At 46.5% G+C, this 19,025-nt stretch overlaps 1 protein-coding gene across 1 annotated transcript in view; it reads right to left on the bottom strand.

Annotated features, from left to right (window-relative positions):
• Positions 1–87: 87 nt before the first annotated feature.
• RSRC1 (arginine and serine rich coiled-coil 1) overlaps positions 88–19,025 on the bottom strand; it is a 96,721-nt gene continuing 77,783 nt past the window's right edge. The window contains exons 8-11 of the mRNA XM_058031607.1: positions 15,676–15,744; positions 3,591–3,697; positions 2,597–2,743; positions 88–1,870 (exon numbers count right to left, since the gene is read on the bottom strand). Coding sequence (XP_057887590.1) covers positions 1,778–1,870; positions 2,597–2,743; positions 3,591–3,697; positions 15,676–15,744 — 416 coding nt within the window. The 3' untranslated portion in view covers positions 88–1,777. The remainder of the gene's footprint in view (positions 1,871–2,596; positions 2,744–3,590; positions 3,698–15,675; positions 15,745–19,025) is intronic.

The following is a 19,025-nucleotide window of genomic DNA, read 5'->3' as shown; positions in this document are numbered from 1 at the left end:
TGAAAATAAAAGGAATCATTTTACATCCAATAAAAGCACCAAAATTATGCAACACAATGTGTGAAAAGAGGAATTTACACCTGGACCTTCCATGGGCATCAAACAGTTTTTATTTTCTATGAAAGAAACATAAAAGGTGATGAGAAAACGCAGCAATGACAAATATTACCATTTTAAAATGCTGAAATGAAACAAGGGAAACAAATTTTTCCCACTTTTTCCTGCAGACAAGGTCTTGAACTATTTTGATGCAGGATAGTCAAACTAACACTTCAAAAAGGAAATAAAAATGTCAGAATGCAAATTCAACACATTTTCCTTTTACATCCAGGATCTAAAACAAAAAATAAAACAACCAAAGTCCATTTGCAGAGTCGGCCTCCATTTTTTGTCACCACAGATGTGAGAACCAGGAGGAATAACCCCAAAAATCCCAGGGGAATGGTGGTGCAGGGCAGCTCCAGGGAGCACACCCAGAGCTGGGGCTCAGCTTTCTCCTCTCCTGATGTGACCATTTCCTCCCAGCCTTGCTGAAGAAACACTTTTGTACTTTATTGATTTGATTTGGTTGATTTCCTGCACTCAGATGGATGATGGGCAGCTTTTTGTGGAAGTTTGTCCAGGCTAAATTGAGATGTTCAGACTAAACTTTGATTATCTGAAATCCCCCTGGCCCAAGGGAAGTCCATGGGCTGGGAACAGCCCCTGCCCAGAAGCAGGTGTGTGGTAATTCCATCATTTGGTAATTCCAGAAATGATGAGCTGATCAAATTCCCCATCTGGAGCTGCAGGAGTGGCAGATGCTCAAGGAAACGTGGAGCAGAGGGATGAACACATCCAGGGAGAGGATTCCCTGCCCAGGAGGGAGGGATGGCAGGGATGGAGCCTGGATCCTCTGCAGGGGAGCACAGGGATGGCCTGGGATGGCTCCACACATCCCTCACTGTCCCAGCTCCCACCTGGCCCTGGGAAACCTTCTGGATTGGGAGGGATAAATTATATTTCAATGGGAGGGATAAAATGATATTCCACTGGGAGGGATAAAATGATATTCCACTGGGAGGGATAAAATGATATTCCACTGGGAGGGATAAAATGATATTTCATGGGCTGCCAGGTGCTCCTCACCTGAGGAATTCCCTCTAAAAAAAAGGAAATGCCCCTGGCTGTGCTGCCCTGCCCATCTCCAGCATTGAGCTTGGAGAGAACCAGGGCAGGACATCCCTGGTTATTCAGGGGAACCAGGAGAGGACATTCCTGGTTTGCCAGGGGAGAAAGGAGAGAATATTCCTGGTTATCCAAGGGAACCAAGAGAGAAGATTTCTGCTTAGTCAGGGGAACCAGGACAGAACACACCCAGTTACCCAGGTGGAGCAGGGCAGGACATTCCCAGTTATTCAGGGGAACCAGGAGAGAACATTCCTGGTTATCCAGGGGAACCAGGACAGAATATTCCATGTTACCCAGGTGGAGCAGGCAAGGACATTCTTGATTCTACAGGTGGAGCAGGACAGGACATTCCTGGTCATTCAGGGGAACCAGGACAGAACATTCCTGGTTATCCAGGGGAACCAAGACAGAAGACTCCTGGTTATTCAGGGGAACCAGGAGAGAACATTCCCAGTTATCCAGGAGGAGCAGGGCAGGACATTCCTGGTTTTCCAGGTGAAACCCTCCCTGGCTGCCCAGCTCACTGAAATCTCCTCTAGGAGACAAGAAGAGGAGCAGAGTGTGGAGTTCCCAAGGTGGGGAAGGGCCTGGGATGTCCTGGGGGCTGTCAGGCCACGGGGCTCCCCATCAGCCTCTCCTGGCGCAGAGCCACCAGCCTCTGGAACCACTTCTCCTCAGCCTCTGCCTTCTCCATGAACAGCTGCCAGGGCAGAAAAGGGCACAGTCAGCAACTCTGGGTCTGTGATCGTCTCCTGGAGCACCCAGCACTGCCTCAGGGCACACAGGAAAAGCTCAGGGGGTCAAAGGGGAGCCAAAACATCCATAACAGCAGAGACTGTTCGGGGAATCCTAAAATGGTTGGACTTGGGAAGGGTCTTAAAGATCCTCATGACTGAAAAGGCAAAGCTCCAGTGCAATTCATCATTGACATGCCCTGATCTGTTCTCTGTGTCTATTCTACAGAACCCACACTCATTTCTTCACTGCAAGTCATTTTTAACTTGCTAAATCTTAAAAAAACTTTTATTTCCCTCTAAAGCTCTTCCAAAGGGATTTGCTCAAGCTTAGCTACAATGATTTAAAATTAGCTGAAGTCTGTCTCGTGTTTAAAACTTTGCAAGTTGGCAAAATGAGCAAGTTCTGAGTTTTCCACCAGGTTTCCAACTACAGAAACCAATTTGCCTTGAATTTTTATTTATCTTAAATTCCCCAATGTTACATTAATTATTATAAAATTCTCTAAAACTGCTGCTGACCCTCCTGTGGGACTGCTCTGCGGGGTGGTGGGAGGAGTGGGATCTCTTCATCCCAGAGCAGGGATTTTGTGAGGAGCTCTGGGGTCCCACAACCCTGCTCTGATCCCAGGGGCTGCTCTAAAGCCAAGGGTGGGATAAATCCTGGCTGAAAAGATGGGATAAAGACTCACATTTGGGTGTGCCAAGGAATTGTCATCCTGGTACTTGATGGCAGTGGGGATGTTGGCAGCTGGAGGCTCCTTCTCAGCAGCAGCTGCCTCAGGGGCTCCTGCTCCCACATTCACAGCCTCCTGGTGGGGCTCAGCAGGTTCTGCTGACTGGAAAAGAAACACACACACAGAACTGGAGTGGTTTATCCCAATATTCCCAACTGGGGCAGGATTTTAACCCAGCTCTTGGCTGTGTTCCCTGAAAGGATCCTCATGGATCCTCAGTGGGACACACTGGACAAAGGACAAAGGGCATGAAGTGACAAAACCAAGGTGTAGGGAGGAGCTGGAAAAACTGCACCACTGGGATTTTGGATCACTTCCTGAAGAAGCTGCACCAGATTCTTGGAGATTTCTAGAAAGGTAAATTGCACATTCCTGGGGAAAGAGCCAGGCTAATTCCAAACACTCACTGCCAGTGGGAAAATGAACACATCCACACCAGTTCCCTGCAACACCTGCTGGCCAAAATTCAGGTGAATTCTGGGATCTGCATGTCTCCTGTTGGGTTTCTGGAAAGCTGATTGAAAACCAAGCTGCTTCTTTTCAGGAATAAATACAGACTTAAAGTCTGGCTTTAGTTAAGCACCATTAAATCATCTCCACTTTAATTACAAAGTAAATGTGATTAACTTTGGGATTTGCATTCTTCTCCTTCTCCTAATAAAAGTCTTCAAATCAGGTGATTTCCTTAAATTCAGCCACATTTAAATTCCCTGAACACTTCCTGAGACCACCAGGGAGTCCCTGGTGGGATTTCAGGTGGATTTAATGTTCTCAACCTTGATGTTCCTTCATTGATGGAAAATCTTAATAGTGCAGCTTCCTCCTGGCCCTGAGAGGATAATGCAGCAAGACAGGGACTGAAAATGTCCCTTTTGGAAGGAAAATGCCCCTTTTGGAAGGAAAATGTACCTTTTGGAAGGAAAATGCCCTTTTTGGAAGGAAAATGTACCTTTTTGACCTCTTTGCTGGACCTGAAGGTCTGAGGGACGAAGGCGTCGCTCTCGATGGCTTCGATCTCCTTCACTCGCTTCACCTGGTCCAGGAGGGTGGCTTGGTCTGCACAGGAAGGTGGGATTTGTGGGATTTGTGGCATTTATGGCATTTATGGGATTGGTGACATCCTGGGAGCCAGGCCCTGTCCCTGGAGGAGATTTTGGGACACACCAGGAAGAACTGCTGGTGCAATGCAGCCCAAAATCTTCTGTTACAAGGGAAAGCTCTGAGTGAAAATAGCAGCAGTGAGGTTGGGAACATCCCAAATGCTGACCTGAGCGTTTGTGGGATAAATGGGGAGGAGAAGGATCCAGGGAGAGCTCAGAGCCCTGGCAGGGCTCTGCAGGGGCTCCAGGAGAGCTGCAGAGGGACTGGGGACAGGGATGGAGGGACAGCACACAGGGAATGGCTCCCAGTGCCAGAGGGCAGGGATGGGTGGGACATTGGGAATTGGGAATTCCTGGCTGGGATGGGATTCCCAGAGCAGCTGGGGCTGCCCCTGCATCCCTGGCAGTGCCCAAGGCCAGGCTGGGTGAGCTTGGAGCACCCTGGAACAGTGGGAGGTGTCCCTGCCCCTTCCGGGGATGGGATTTAAGGTCCTTCCAACCCAAACCATCCATAATTCTACACTGACATAATTCTACACTACTACAAAATCCATAAGCACAACTTCAAGCCCAATTTTTTTGTGGATTTGGAAGGAAAAAAAGAATTTGCTACATTTAAACTTGTGCTTGCAAGTCCTGCTGCCTTGGTGCTGAAACCTTCTCCTTTAGAACAGATTCCCAAGGATTTTTGGGATAAACCAAAGGAGGAGGAATCAGAATTCACTGAGGTTTTGGATACACCTGGTCTGAGGGTAAATAAAGGATCCTGATTAAAGCCAGGCATAGAAAGACAGAAAAAGAAGATTTCAAATCCTCAGCTCATCTCCAGCTTCACCAAATCCCAGGCAGCTCCAGGATCCCACCCAGATCCTGCACAAAGGGATGGGAATGACAAATTAGGGAAGGGGCAAAAATCACTAAAAGCTGCCAATGACATCAGTGACATTAACGGGGGAAAATGGACTGGAGGAAGCAGAGCCCATTAGTGCAGGGGAGTTTTGACAAACACATTATGGGGAGATAAAATGACTTCCAGCTGTTGTTTGTCAGCTGTCAGGGGCAAGGATATGTATTTCATAGGAAAATCAAAAATAATGGAGTCAGAAAGCTCCCAGGCTTCAGACAAAAAAAAATCAATACTAACTCAGTGCACCGTGAGTCTTTTCACCCTGTTAGGGGGGAAATAAAGGAACTAAATCTTGGATTAGGGCTGGTTTTTAATAAAAAGGTGATTCCAGCAGCAGGCACAATTTCCAGCCCTGTCACCTTGGCAGGGGGAGCCTTCCCAGTTTAGCTGGGAACATCATCATCCTTCAGGGATAATTCAGTATTTTACAATTCTCTAGTTCCACCTATTGCTCTCCTCCCATGTATAAATACACACACCCAGCTTTACAGCTGTAAATTCCTATGGAATTGGGCTGGAATGTCACTTGAGAACTAAAATGGGCTGGAATTCTCTCAATGCCACCCCAAAACATTACACACACAATAATCAGAAACAGCAGAGAATCAGATAAAAGAAACAGGGAATTCTATGATTCTACAAATCAGGTGAAAGGAAAACTTCCCTGTGGGCTCTGCCTAAAATATTCCCGTTTTTTCCTTAAAGACAGAATTTATTCCACTAAGAGTTTTAAAATCACTGAAATAGAAGCATTAAATGACCAATAATATCTTGTGAAAGACCCATTAAACAAAAACATGTTTTAAATATTTTTTGACTAATCTCTGAGTGTAAATTTTTATGGATTCATTGCTTATCCATAATCCTGACCATGAACATGAACTTAAAGAGATTTTTTCAAGCAGGTCTAACTCCAGTATCAAAGCAAAGACAAAAAACCTCAAATATTCCTCAGAATTTGTTTCTTCCTATTTTACTAATTAGATTTAAGGGGTTAATTTAATTTAAAAATATAACACTTTTTACATAAAAAGCTTTGAAATACAGAAAAAGTTGCTATTTTTTCTTGCTCTTTTGAGTTGAGGATTAAAAGAAGGAAACACCCCCAGATCCCAGACTAAACAAACAACTACAGCAGAAAATACTTCCCCTTTGATCCCATTTTATTTGGGGTTATTGGAAGTGATATTTTTATCCAGCTGCCTTCCAGAGCTGTGTGTTTTCCACCAGAGCTGGGTTTTCACACGTCCCATGGTTTTTAATTGATCCCAGTTTTACTCAAGCAGCACAAGCTGACAAATTGAAGAAAAATGAAGTTTTGCCTGGGTAATTTGCAGTGGGTGACACAAACCCCTCCCTGGCTGAGGGAGATGCTGGAGTCTGCTCTAAGCACTGGGAAAAGGAGGAGAATCCAGCAGGACAGGGGGGACTGACTGTGGCTGTGTCACCCCTGGAGCTCTGTCCTCAGGAATTCTGCTGCCTCGAATCCTCTCTGTTTGCATCAGGAGAGGAGCAGCTGTCCTGACCCTGATCCCGTGGCATCCCAGAGCCCTGACACCCTTCCCTGCCCGAGCGCTGAACTCCAGACAGTGCGGGCGGCCTGGAGAGATTCCCTGCAGAGATTCCCGGGAGAATCCCCTTGGAAAACTTCCCTGGAGAGATTCCCTGGAGAGATTCCTGGGAGAACCCCCTGGAGATCCTCACTGGAGACCCTCCCTGGAGCCCCTCTCCGAGGTGAGCCCTCCCAAAGCCGGACACAATCCCGAGGGGATGAGCCCAGCCCTGTCCCATTCCACAAACCCCTCCCGGAGGGGGCTAGCCCGGGATATTTCCTGGGATGTTTCCCGGGACATTCCCCGGGATCTCCAGCCGCTGATCCCGTTTCCCGGCCGGGCTCCGCTGCCGTTAGAGGGAGGCACCGCCTCACTCAACAGCGCCGGAGCCGCGGACGGCGAGCCCGAGGATGCTCCGAGCGGAGCAACCCTGCGGGATCCATCCCTGCGGGATCCATCCCTGCGGGATCCATCCCTAACCCATCCAACCCTGCGGGATCCATCCCTGCGGGATCCATCCCTAACCCATCCAACCCTGCGGGATCCATCCCTGCGGGATCCATCCCTAACCCATCCAACCCTGCGGGATCCATCCCTAACCCATCCATCCCTGCGGGATCCATCCCTAACCCATCCATCCCTGCAGGATCCATCCCTAACCCAGCCATCCCTGCGGGACCTGATCCATCCATCCCTGCAGGATCCATCCATCCATCCCTGCGGGATCTGATCCACCCATCCATCCATCCCTGCGGGACCTGATCCATCCATCCCTGCAAAATCCGATCCATTCCTGTGGGACCCATCCATCCCTGCAGGATCTATCCCTGACCCATCCCTGAGGGATCCATCCATTCCTGCAGGATCCATCCATCCATCCCTGAGGGATCCATCCATCCCTGCAGGACCCATCCACCCCTAAGGGATCCATCCATCCCTGCTGGTTCCATCCCTGACCTATCCCTGCAGGATCCATCCATCCCTGTGGGACCAACCCATTCATCCCTGCAAGATCCATCCCTGAGGGATCCATCCATCCCAGATTTTGGGATCAGCTTCCATCCCCCCCATAACTCATCCCAGTTAATTCCCATTCACGCTTCCCAATGCCTGAGACCCCCTCCAACACTCTGTCCCAGCTGTTGGGATTTCCAGGGAAGGATTTCCCAGCCATGGTCACAGGAACAATAACTACACCCCAAAAATAGAAACTGGATCTGTGGGGCCCAGGGAATTGTGCAGGATCTGTGGGACACAGGGAATTGTGCAGGAGCTGTGGCCCAGGGAATTGTGCAGGATCTGTGGGGCACAGGGAATTGTGCAGGATCTGTGGGACACAGGGAATTGTGCTGGATCTGTGGGGCACAGGGAATTGTGCAGGATCTGTGGCCCAGGGAATTGTGCAGGATCTGTGGGACACAGGGAATTGTGCTGGAGCTGTGGCCCAGGGGATTATGCTGGATCTGTGGGACACAGGGAATTGTGCAGGATCTCTGAAGCACAGGGAAATGTGCAGGATCTCTGAAGCACAGGGAATTGTGCAGGATCTCTGAAGCACAGGGAATTGTGCAGGATCCGTGGCACAGGGAATTGTGCAGGATCTGTGGCCCAGGGAGCTCTGCAGGATCTGTGGCCACCCCGTGTTTGTCACCGCGCCCGCCGTGCTCCTGCCTGGGCACACAAAGCCAGGCCTGTAATTCAATGCTCAATTTACCCTTGTCTCAGTGGAGATTTCTCCCCGCTAATTGATAGAAATTAAGCCATTAATCAAGGCACCAGCCATCATTCAACCCGGGGAAGATGAATCCAAACTTTCATCATAACCACCTTCCCCATTTTAGTGTTCATTAGCATTAATTTTTAATGCAATTATGCTCTTCTTTTACGCTGAGCTCATAAATTACTGCTCTTTTGTTGCTCACTGGCCTTGTAAAATCCAAGGTAATGCTTTGTGCTCTGATCTTAAAGGCAATTACTGCCTGCTTCTATCTGTCCCATACCTCCATCCCAAATAACCTCTGCGCTGGAGGTACAGCTCACCAGTGGGGATCCCACACGGACGTTTCCTACAGAGAGATCTGTCCACGTTCAAACCCACGCTGACACAGGCAGAGTGAGAATTCCTGCCCCTGCTGCTGGAGCCCAGGGTCCAACAGCAGAGAAAAGACAGGAAAATGGGATTCTGCAATGGGTACAGGGAGGAAATCGGCGCAGCGTGGTGGGAATAAACTGTGGGAGAGCGTGCAGGGCAGCAGGGCTGCAGCTTGGAGGCCCTCCAGCTTTCCCAGGGATCACTTTGTGTTGTCACTTCAGAAAGTGCTGCTGGCACGTGCCCAGGGCTCCTTCCTTTCCCCCTGGCCTGTGCCAGTGTGTGGTGACCCCACAGAGCCCTCCCAAGGGATTCTGTGTCCCGTGGGATCCGTGCTGGCACACGGGGCCCCAGTCAGGAGCGCCCAGCCCTTTATTCCCACCCTGGTCCTGGCAACCCCACCAGGGGAAAGGCACAGCAGCTCCAGCCACCTCTGCTGCCCCCAGACACCTGGGCTGGCTGCAGGGAAAAGGAAATGCACTTTAGGAAATGCACATCAGGAAATGCTGCTTGGTTCAAATTATTTTGCTGTTTCTTTCCCAGACTTTAGCTGGGACATGGAATAAAGTCACTCACTCCAGCTCAAGGTCTGCCCAGCACCAGTAAAATATCATCCACCTCTAAATTCCCAACCTACCTAGGCCTTAGCCAGCCTGAACAGGACAATTCCCAGTGAATTGGCTCGCCCCATAGATTCCCAGAAAAAGACCCCTCTGGAAGTACCTGTGAGATGGGCCCAAATCCACAAAACCCTAATTTTTATCAAAATAAAATTCCCCACACCAGGGACTGTGGGCTGAGCAAATGGATCTGGAATTTTGTTCCATACACCCCTATTTATTTTCCCCATATACCCCTATTTGTTTTCCCCTACACTCCTGCCTGTTTTCCCCAAAACCTCCTGTTTATCTCCCCCATAACTCCCTATTTATTTTCCCCATACACCCCTGTTTATTTACCCATACACTCCTGTCTATTTCCCCCATAACCCCCGTTTATTTCCCCACACACCCCTATTTATTTACCCATACACCCCTGTCTATTTTCCCCCAAACCCCATGTTTATTTCCCATACACCCCTATTTATTTGCCCTTTAGAAGCAGCTTTTCAATACGAAGCCATAAATTTGTGTTCCCACTGACTGAAGTCCAATAAGCAATTCCATGATGGTTTTTACAACCCCATTCCCTTAAGTGACTTCTCCTTTAGCACAAATAAATGCCATGGGGATGACAGGGAAACACACAACATTAATGAGGTACAGAAATCAGATTTGTTTCTCATCTTGAAATTCCAAGACAATTTCAAGACTTTTAATTTGTAAAAATAAACCATAAATTTCCCTGTTAGGGAGATCATAAATTTCTGTTTCACTCGTAGAACAGTAAAACATTAATGACACCAGCTGTGATTGCTGAAATAAAATCACTCAAATATCAGCTTCAAATATACTTTGATATTTTTAAAGATTCATGGAATGCTTTGGGTGGGAAGGAACCTAAAGATCATTTAATTCTCATCCTTGCCATGGCAGGGAGACATCCCAATGTCCCAGGTGCTCCAGCCCCAGTGTCCAGCCTGGCCTTGGGCACTGCCAGGGATGCAGGGGCAGCCCCAGCTGCTCTGGCAATCCCATCCCAGCCAGGAATTCCCAATTCCCAATGTCCCACCCATCCCTGCCCTCTGGCACTGGGAGCCATTCCCTGTGTGCTGTCCCTCCATCCCTGTCCCCAGTCCCTCTGCAGCTCTCCTGGAGCCCCTGCAGGCCCTGCCAGGGCTCTGAGCTCTCCTGGAGCTGCTCCTCTGCAGGTGAGCCCCCCCAGGTGTCCCAGCCTGGCTCCAGAGGGGCTCCAGCCTTGCAGCAGCTCCAGGACATTGGGATCCCATTGGGATCCTCTCCAGGGAAAGCAGGGAAGCCAAAGAGGGAACTCTGGAATACAAAGGGCCAGGAGACGATGGGCAGGCACAAATCAGGGCAAAATGTAAGGAACTCATTTAGAAGTGATTATTAATTAGAGCAGCTTTAATAAAAAGCCAGGAATGGACTCCTCCAGCAGCCATTATCCTTGGGGGGGCATTGATCCCATTTCCAATTCCCTTTCCTCAGCTCTGGACACAGAGAGTGGCCAGGACCCCAAACTCCCCTCTTCCTTCCCATCTCTCATTTCCTCACGTGGCTGCTCTTCCTAACAAGCCACACTCTGCCACTGCACCAAAACTTGGCATTTTTTGTTTTCCCCTTGATTTGTTCCTGCCCCCTTTCAATTCCAACTCAGCAATCTGAAGATTAAACAGAGATAAAAGGAGATCACAGTGAGTGCCAGATGCTGGAACAGCCCCCTGGGAGCAGCAGCACAACACCAGGTGTTGGTGTCAGCCTAATGAAGTGACACTGGCACACCAGGGACACCCTGGGAGGGGCTCCAAACCTGCCATTACCGAGGAATATTGGAAATTCCAGCTTTGAGGAGGCAGGGAAAAATAATCCATGTCTATATCTAAATGTATTATCTGTAGGAAATAATTTGGGGGTTAAACAGATTGAGTTTGGTCTTTGCCACCACAATGAACTTCAGGAAAATTTACTGAAGATAAATGAGGAGCTCAGGCAGTAACTGATGAACTTCAGGGCATCCCAATCCAGGGCTGAGTAAAGCACTTTAACTTATTACAGACTGACCTCACCCCAGCAAATCTTCTCCTGGCACGTCCAAGCTGTGGTTTAATATCCATTACACCCAGGGAAAGGCTTTTAACTCTCTCTGAAGGAAGTGGGAAGGGAAATCAGTGGGTTGGGGTGTCCTGGGCAGGGCTGGGGTTGGACACATCCCTGTGGGTCTCTTCCAGCTCAGGGTATTCTGTGGTGGCCATGGATGAGATTCTTCATGTGAGAACTCCTGGCCAGCAGGTTAAAGATGAATAGGAAAAAGAATTAAAACTCTTAATTCAGGTTTATAGAGTTCATAATTTAGGGATTTTCTAAAAGTCAAGTCCTCCAGGCTTTTTGTACATTCTGACTTTGCTTCCATAACCTCTCTATCACTCAAAATCACAGAATCACAGAACCATGGACTGGTTTGGCTTGGAGGGACCTGAACACTTGAAGAATCTCCCTTTTGCTGAAGGGAAGTCATGCCAGCAGCACAGAGAGCTCAGTAAAAGGCAGGAATGCCCCTCAGGGATGGGGTTTATTCCCTGTGGAAGGGCCAGCTGTCTCCCAGCCACATTTCCACTCTCGTTTGCATCCCGCCCTCCCTCCCTGCCCACGTGGGCCTCATTCCCAGGCCTATTCAAAATGATATTTTCCAAGCATGTGCCACACGACTTGTTCATATAAATGGAACAAATTAAACTGTCTCCACAGATACCCCCTCACATTTGTAGCCCTGATTCCTCTCCCTCACACGTGGCCAAGACACCGAATTATCTCCCTGCAGAGGTTGACCTCAGGATATTGGATTCTGCCACGGAGCTCTCCGGGACTGAACCGACGGGAAGCACTTAATCACCCCAGCCTTTGCAGGGAAAAAAATCAACTTCCAATTTGCCCTGATGAAAAATCAATAAAGCAGTAATTGCTTGGCTTATCACGGCGTGGGGGGACAAATTGGGCAGCGGATCCCGGGGAACGGCGCGCGGACTTTCGGGATCACTAAGCCAGAAAAGGGAAAGGTCTCCGAGCCGTAATTAAATCTACTCCTGCTGATTTGCTGCCAAATTTATTTCCCTGGAGTTTATCAAAATGTTGCAGAGCTAACCAGGGGTGGGGGGCAGAAGGAATCAGTTCAGCAACGAGATGGCACATGCCAGGCACGGGAACGCAAAGCCTGGGGTAAGGGACTGGGAAATGGAAATCCTGGGATAAAGGGACCAGGAAATGTGAATCCTGGGATAAAGGGACTGGGAAATGGAAATTCTGGGATAAAGGGACTGGGAAATGGAAATCCTGGGATAAAGGGACCAGGAAATTTGAATCTTGGGATAAAGGGACTGGGAAATGGAAATCCTGGGATAAAGGGACTGGGAAATGTGAATCTTGGGATAAAGGGACTGGGAAATGGAAATCCTGGGATAAAGGGACTGGGAAATGGAAATCCTGGGATAAAGGGACCAGGAAATGTGAATCTTGGGATAAAGGGACTGGGAAATGGAAATCCTGGGATAAAGGGACTGGGAAATGTGAATCTTGGGGTAAAGGGACTGGGAAATGGAAATCCTGGGATAAAGGGACCAGGAAATGTGAATCTTGGGATAAAGACACTAGGAAATGCAAATCTTGGGATAAAGGCACCAGGAAATGCAAATTCTGGGGTAAAGGCACCAGGAAATGCAAATCACATGATAAAGGCACCAGGAAATGCAAACTCTAGGATAAAGGCATCGGGATAAAGGCACTGGGAAATGTGAATTCTGGGGTAAAGGCACCAGGAAATGCAAATCCTGAGCTAAAGGCACTAGGAAATGCAAATTCTAGGATAAGGGCACCAGGAAATGCAAATTCCAGGATAAAGGCACCAAGAAATGCAAATTCTGGGATAAAGGCACCAGGAAATGCAAATCACAGGATAAAGGCACCAGGAAATGCAAATCCTGAGTTAAAAGCGCTGGGAAATGCAAATTCCAGGATAAGGGCACCAGGAAATGCAAATCACAGAATAAAAAGGGACTGGGAAATGCAAATCACAGAATGAAGGCACTGGGACAAAGGCACCAGGAAATGCAAATTCTGGGATAAAGGCAGTGGGATAGCACCTGCCCCATCCAGCACCACCCTCCCACCCATCCACCTATGGAATGACTGACTGCCAAAAATGCTTATTTTCTGTTCTGCTGTGTTCCAGAACAACTTCTTTGCCTGGTTTTCTGATGCACCCTCAGCTCCTCCTCCCCACACGTTGCTCTGCCGTGGTGTATTTTAAACTCAATATTTAACAATATTATTATTTGTGGTAGATTAAGCAAAACGATCCCCAAACCTCTCCCTAACATCATCCAACGTGTTCCAATTTTTCCTTTGCATTTTTTTTTTCCAATTTTCCTCTTGTCCATGTCACCTATTTGGAATTTGTCAGGAGTAAAACACAGCTGGGTGGCAAAATCCCCTCTGGATTTTGTCACTTTTCAGGCAGCCCCAAAGCAAGTAAACAAAAACCAAAGTAGGAAAACCCAAGCACTGAAAACTGAGAATTCTCCTGGAAAAGTGGTGGGTTTTGCTAATAGACCTAATTTCATGCAGCAAATTAGCATAGCTCCAATGGAAGTGCAAATGTAATCAAACTGAAAAATTCAAATGAGGCGGGGGGAGCCTTTTCCTTTTTCTCTTTGCTTTTTAGTCACTTAAAAAAAAAAAAAAAAATCAGCATTTTGCTGTGTGTCCTTCACCAGGCTGGAGGGACTGTGGTAATTAAAACATTTAAACCAGCACAAGCCCCCAGCCTCTAATCTGGAGCTGGGGTCAGCTGTCTGTAGATTCTAATTTGTCCTCAATTTTTTATTCATGCTGGGGAAATGCTGCATATTGAACAGGAAACCAGCGGGAAGGGGCAGAGCTGGGCTTGGAGGTCAAATAATTTGATTTCTGAGCAGATTACACGGAACATCCAACGTCTAATCTCACACCTGATTTGGCAATAAAATGACAATAAAAGGAATGTTAAGACACCCTCGCTGTGGGGTGGGCAATAACCAGGTTTTATGAGTTGGGAGAGGATTGGTTTGTTTGTACAATTATTTTTATTGCAGCTCCTGAGTAAAGGAGTCACAGGCTGTCTACACAGGCTGGAATTTCCTTTTGGAGGGTTCTAGCTAGAGAAATAAAATATGGAATACTAGAGAAATAAAAATTCTTTTAAAATAGTAATTTAGAATATTTTTTAAGATTTAATTTAATATAATTTTGCTTTATCTTATTTAATTTCAATGATTGGATGCAGCACTCAGTGCTCTGGTGGGGATCAGTCACAGTTTGGAATCAATGGTCTGGAAAGTTTTTCCAACCTCAGGGATCCCATGAGGGATCAAAGAGGGTTAAAAACCACCCAGAGATGATGTGTGAGGAAGGAGGAACTCAGAAAAAATGCAAAATGCTCTTTTTTCCAAGAAAAAGTTGCCACTAGAGCCTGGGACCTAGGAAGGGAACACACTCAAACCACTGGATAAATGCCCTGTTTGAAAATCCATATGGGATACAAACCTACCTAAAACTGGAATTCTGAATCCATATGGGACATAAACTTAAAAAAAAAAACTGAGTTTCCCAGTGTGCAATTCCCCTGGATGTCTTGGAATGCTTCAATGCTTCATACACAGTTTAATAAAACTTTGTATTTTCTAGGCAGAATCTTCCATTCCTAACTGGGAGCCAATTCAGCAAATGGACACATTTGAGTTATTCAGAGAAAACCTTTTCTTCATTTTCCAGCACTGTGACATCCTCACAACCCTTCAAAGCCACCCCAGGACAGTTTTCATGGCTTATGAATGAATTTTAGAGCAGTTTTCCTCCCCATTTCCCTGGAAATTCCATTGTTCCCAAGTCATGAATTCCCCTTTTTTCCCCCCTCACCCTTCCCAATCCCTGCTGGCACAGCCTCTGCCAGCACATCTGCCATCACAATGGGATGGAAGCACAAACAAAAATAAATCCTGCATTGTTCCAAACCTTCCCTGCAAACTGGTGCTGGTGGGAGCCAAGCAGCTCATCCCAAAATCCCTGTGCCCGTGGGACTCCTCCAGGTGGAAAGGCTCCCCTGGGCCACTGGTTCCAAAATCCAGGAATCACAATGGGGAGAGGGCACAGCCCCTTGGTTTGGTCCCTTTTCCAGCCAGATTTGGGTTTTTCCCCTCCTGCCATGTCTGGGCCATCCCACTTTTCCACTTGAATTTCCTCCTTTGGTACCACAACAACCTTCTCCAAGCAGGATTAACTGGGAGCACCAATGAATTCCTCTCAGCATCCCACAGTCCCCAAGCAAAACAAACTAAAGATCAGAACATTTTGATTGTGAGTGAAATTCTCAGCAGCTGCCGTTTCAAAAATGGGGAATTTTCCTGAGGTCCCTCTTGGAAGTAAATCATGGAATCCCAGAATGGCTTGGGTTGAAGGGACCTTAAAGCCCACCCAGAGCTCCAGTGAGGATTTGAGGCTCCTGGATTGTTTGGATTGGCTCCCTCACGATGTTGGATTTGTCTCTTCCCATCACTCCCTGACATTCCAGTCCCTGTGGTTTCATTATTCCACCTGCAAAGCAGCAGCTCAGGGCACCAAATTCCATCATCAGCCCAGGCAGGAAAATCCCACAGCCCCACTGGAGTGTGGGCACTTAAATAATAATTTCTGACTCCTGGGCTTTAGTTTGTCATGAAATAAAAGAAAATTCCTCACCTTCTTCCTTTCTCCTCTTGGCTTCTTCTTCACTTCTCTCCTTGGCCTTCAACGCTTCGTCTGCTTTGGCTAAAAAGAAGAAAATGAGTGGGAATTAATTAAATTTATCCTATCAAATCATGGAATGGTTTGGGTTGGAAGGACCTTAAATCCCACCCAGTGCCACCCCTGCCATGGCAGGGACACCTCCCACTGTCCCAGGTGCTCCAAGCCCAATGTCCAACCTGGCCTGGGACACTGCCAGGTGTCAACAACCCCCTGCCAAACAATATTTCCTGGGCTTTAAACCCAATTTCATGTTCCTTCCTGCAGGCCCCACAATGAAATCCACGTGCCTGACAGACCAGAACTTGGTTCTTCATTAAATTTATGTAAAGTCATCCCCACAGTCAAGGAATGGCATAAATGGGATTATGGAGGGTAATATCAGGTCAATATTAGAGGCAATATTAATTCAATACAAATCCCCACATGCATTTTGTGGTAAGCAAAGCCCTTAAGAGACTTTTAGGAGGTTTTCTTTCTTTAAACCCAAATCTGCCCAGTCCAAACTGCACCAAACGTGGTGCACCCATGAAGGGGCAGATTTGCTGCCACGGTGAGTAATCTAACAAACCTATTTTGAGGCTAAAACAGAAACAAAACAATATTTCCAGGGCTGCAGACTCCGCTCAGAGTGGGAGCCAGCTCTTCCTCAGGACTTTATTAGGTAGTACACAATTTCCTCTTCACTCCAAATCACAGCAGCAGTACTTAATCCATGTTACAACAATCTTCTTTTAAAAGAATTTTTTCCCTCTAGAAACCTCTTCCCTTATTACTTAATTATCTACCAGTTGCTCAACTGCAGGGGTTTTCAAACACTTTCCTACAGATGTTAAAGAAGATTAAAAATATACAGCACAGTAACAAGGGACTATCAATATACTCTGTAAATTAATTAAATTTCTGTTCTAGCACATCATTTATTCCAAAGCATTAATGTCTCAAAGGAGCCATTCTCTTTTATTGCCATCTCACTGCCTGATGAGTGAACTAAGTGAGAATAAGTCTCTAATAACATTATACTTGATGAAATATTAAGTTTTCAGAAGTATCACCAGGCCAGAAAGAGAAGAACCAACAAGGACCAGGAATCCAGAATTTACACCAGGCCCTCTCGGGGAGGGAAATCACTATAAACTGCGCTCTGGATGGTAAGAGCTGAGTCAGATTTGCAAATATTTAATCCCAGCACCTCCTGAATTAAGCAAGAATCTATGAAAACCAAATTCAGCTCAGGAGGGGTGAAGGGCTTGTTCCTTTTTGGAGCCACCAGCTCCACCTTAAAATGCACAACCTGGCCAGGGTGTCACAAAGTGATCCCATCACTGCACTGACAGCTGCTCCCATCTCCACAGTTTTATACAGATTTAGACAACATTTAAAGCCGTGAAATATTAAAACTTTTTATGCCACTGAAGATCATTACAAGAATCTATTAAATCCCATAATAAAACCAAACCACGAGTAACTCTAAAGACTTTTACTTCATTTACACTTTATTCTCCTTGGTAAAAGGACAGGGATAATAGAAATTCCATTTAAATTCAATTTTGGTGATATGTGTAATTGTAGATATACCCCTTGAGTCATGTAAAATGCTCAGCTTATGTTTCTTTCAAATTATCCCGCTCCCATTCCCATTCTGCTCCTTACAACTGTCTTCAATATGTATTAGCAGAGCTCATTAGGCTGGAATTTAATAATGCAAACATCAGGTGGATTTCAAGACCCTCCATTATCAGCACAAGATGGATTGCTCATATAGCTCGTGGGCCAACTGGGCACAATTTAGATTCAATAAACTACCAGGCCTAAATTTGATTTATCTATTCCACTGAGCTACTTTGTTCTTCCTGCCCGATTTGTTGCTGCACAGGAACAATTCATTGGGTATCTCAGTGGCAAAAAGATATTAAAACACACAGCAAAGATGCTGCTGGTCAATGAATACATTTTCAGCTTGTCTTTGTTAACTTTAAATCGCTGATTTCCAGCCCTTGTAAGCCAAGTTAAAACTGCTGCCCAGGCAGAGCTCGGCCTTTCAAGTCCTGGTTAATTAGAGGGACAATGGGGCAATTTAGGAACTATCACGAGGACAATTCTCCACACAAAATCGCTCATTAACAACAATTTAACTTAGCCCATAAATCTCCAGAGCAGTCCTGGAGCTCACAGGGCTCTGTCCACCGCGACCAACGCAGGCATTGAAACTCTGAGTTACTTCCAGGACTTAACATCAAAAGTTCTCCTCAAACATTTCCCATTTTCTGTCATTTTTAACAGAATCCCAGAATGGGCCAGGCTGAGAGGATCATTCTGGAGAATATGGCACAGGATTGTGCCCACTCTTCTTCTTCTGCCTCCTTTTCTTCTCCTCTTCCTTCTTTTCTTTGCCTTCTTCTCCTTCCTCTTCTCCTCCTTCTCCTTTCTCTTCTTCTCCTTTTCTTCTCCTCCTGCTTCTCTTCTCCCTCTCCTTTTCTTCTCCTTCCTCTTCTCCTCTTTCTCCTTTCTCTACTTCTCCTTTTCTTCTCCTCCACCTCAATGCTATTATTATTATTATTATTATTATTATTATTTAGTGAATATATTGTTGTTCACTGTCCAAAAGCAGATGGCACTCTTCACTGCCATTAAAAGCGCTAAAAGAAATTCACTTTTCTCAAACCAAGCTGCAATCAAACAACAGATTTAAAGATCTTTACAATTTGAGGGTTGGATTTGATGGTCTGGGAGGGCTTTTCCAGCCTAAACAATTCCATGGAACCCCTGGAAATGCTCAAGGTTTTGGAAGCAGAGTCACTCCCTGATGCTTTAATCCCCACCAGCCTCACACTGTGCCAAGGTGAAATTATTCCAAGCAAAGCTGATAATTAAGAGAAGCCAGGAAAACTGTGAATTACACCAAGGTAGAACAGGGCCGGGGATGTTTTGGGGCTGGAAAGGGCATTTTGGAGAGTGTGGCCATGGAGGAGCCACTGCAGCAGAGCCCTCTCCATTGCACGGGAACAGCAGGGAAGGTGCATGGAAAACACTCAGCCCCTCACTAAGGAGATTTCATTTTCCTGTCAAAATTAAAAAAGAGGGGAGTGTCAGAACACCCACAACTGCAAACCACCAGAGGTCTGGAAAAATAAAATAATTCAACATAATTGTGGACTTTCCAACTGCTCAGAGTTGAAAATACAAGATGTGTCTGAGGAAAAGAAAGCCAAGAAACTGTAAAAACACATGGACATCTCATTTAAAATGCAGCCAACCATCCACGGTGCTCATCAGAAAGACTTCACCTTTTTTTTTTAAACACA

Source organism: Melospiza georgiana, chromosome 10, assembly GCF_028018845.1.
Source record: "Melospiza georgiana isolate bMelGeo1 chromosome 10, bMelGeo1.pri, whole genome shotgun sequence".
Lineage (NCBI taxonomy): Eukaryota > Metazoa > Chordata > Aves > Passeriformes > Passerellidae > Melospiza > Melospiza georgiana.
The sequence above is the reverse complement of the archived record's forward strand: the minus strand, read 5'-3'. Positions and strand labels throughout refer to the sequence as shown.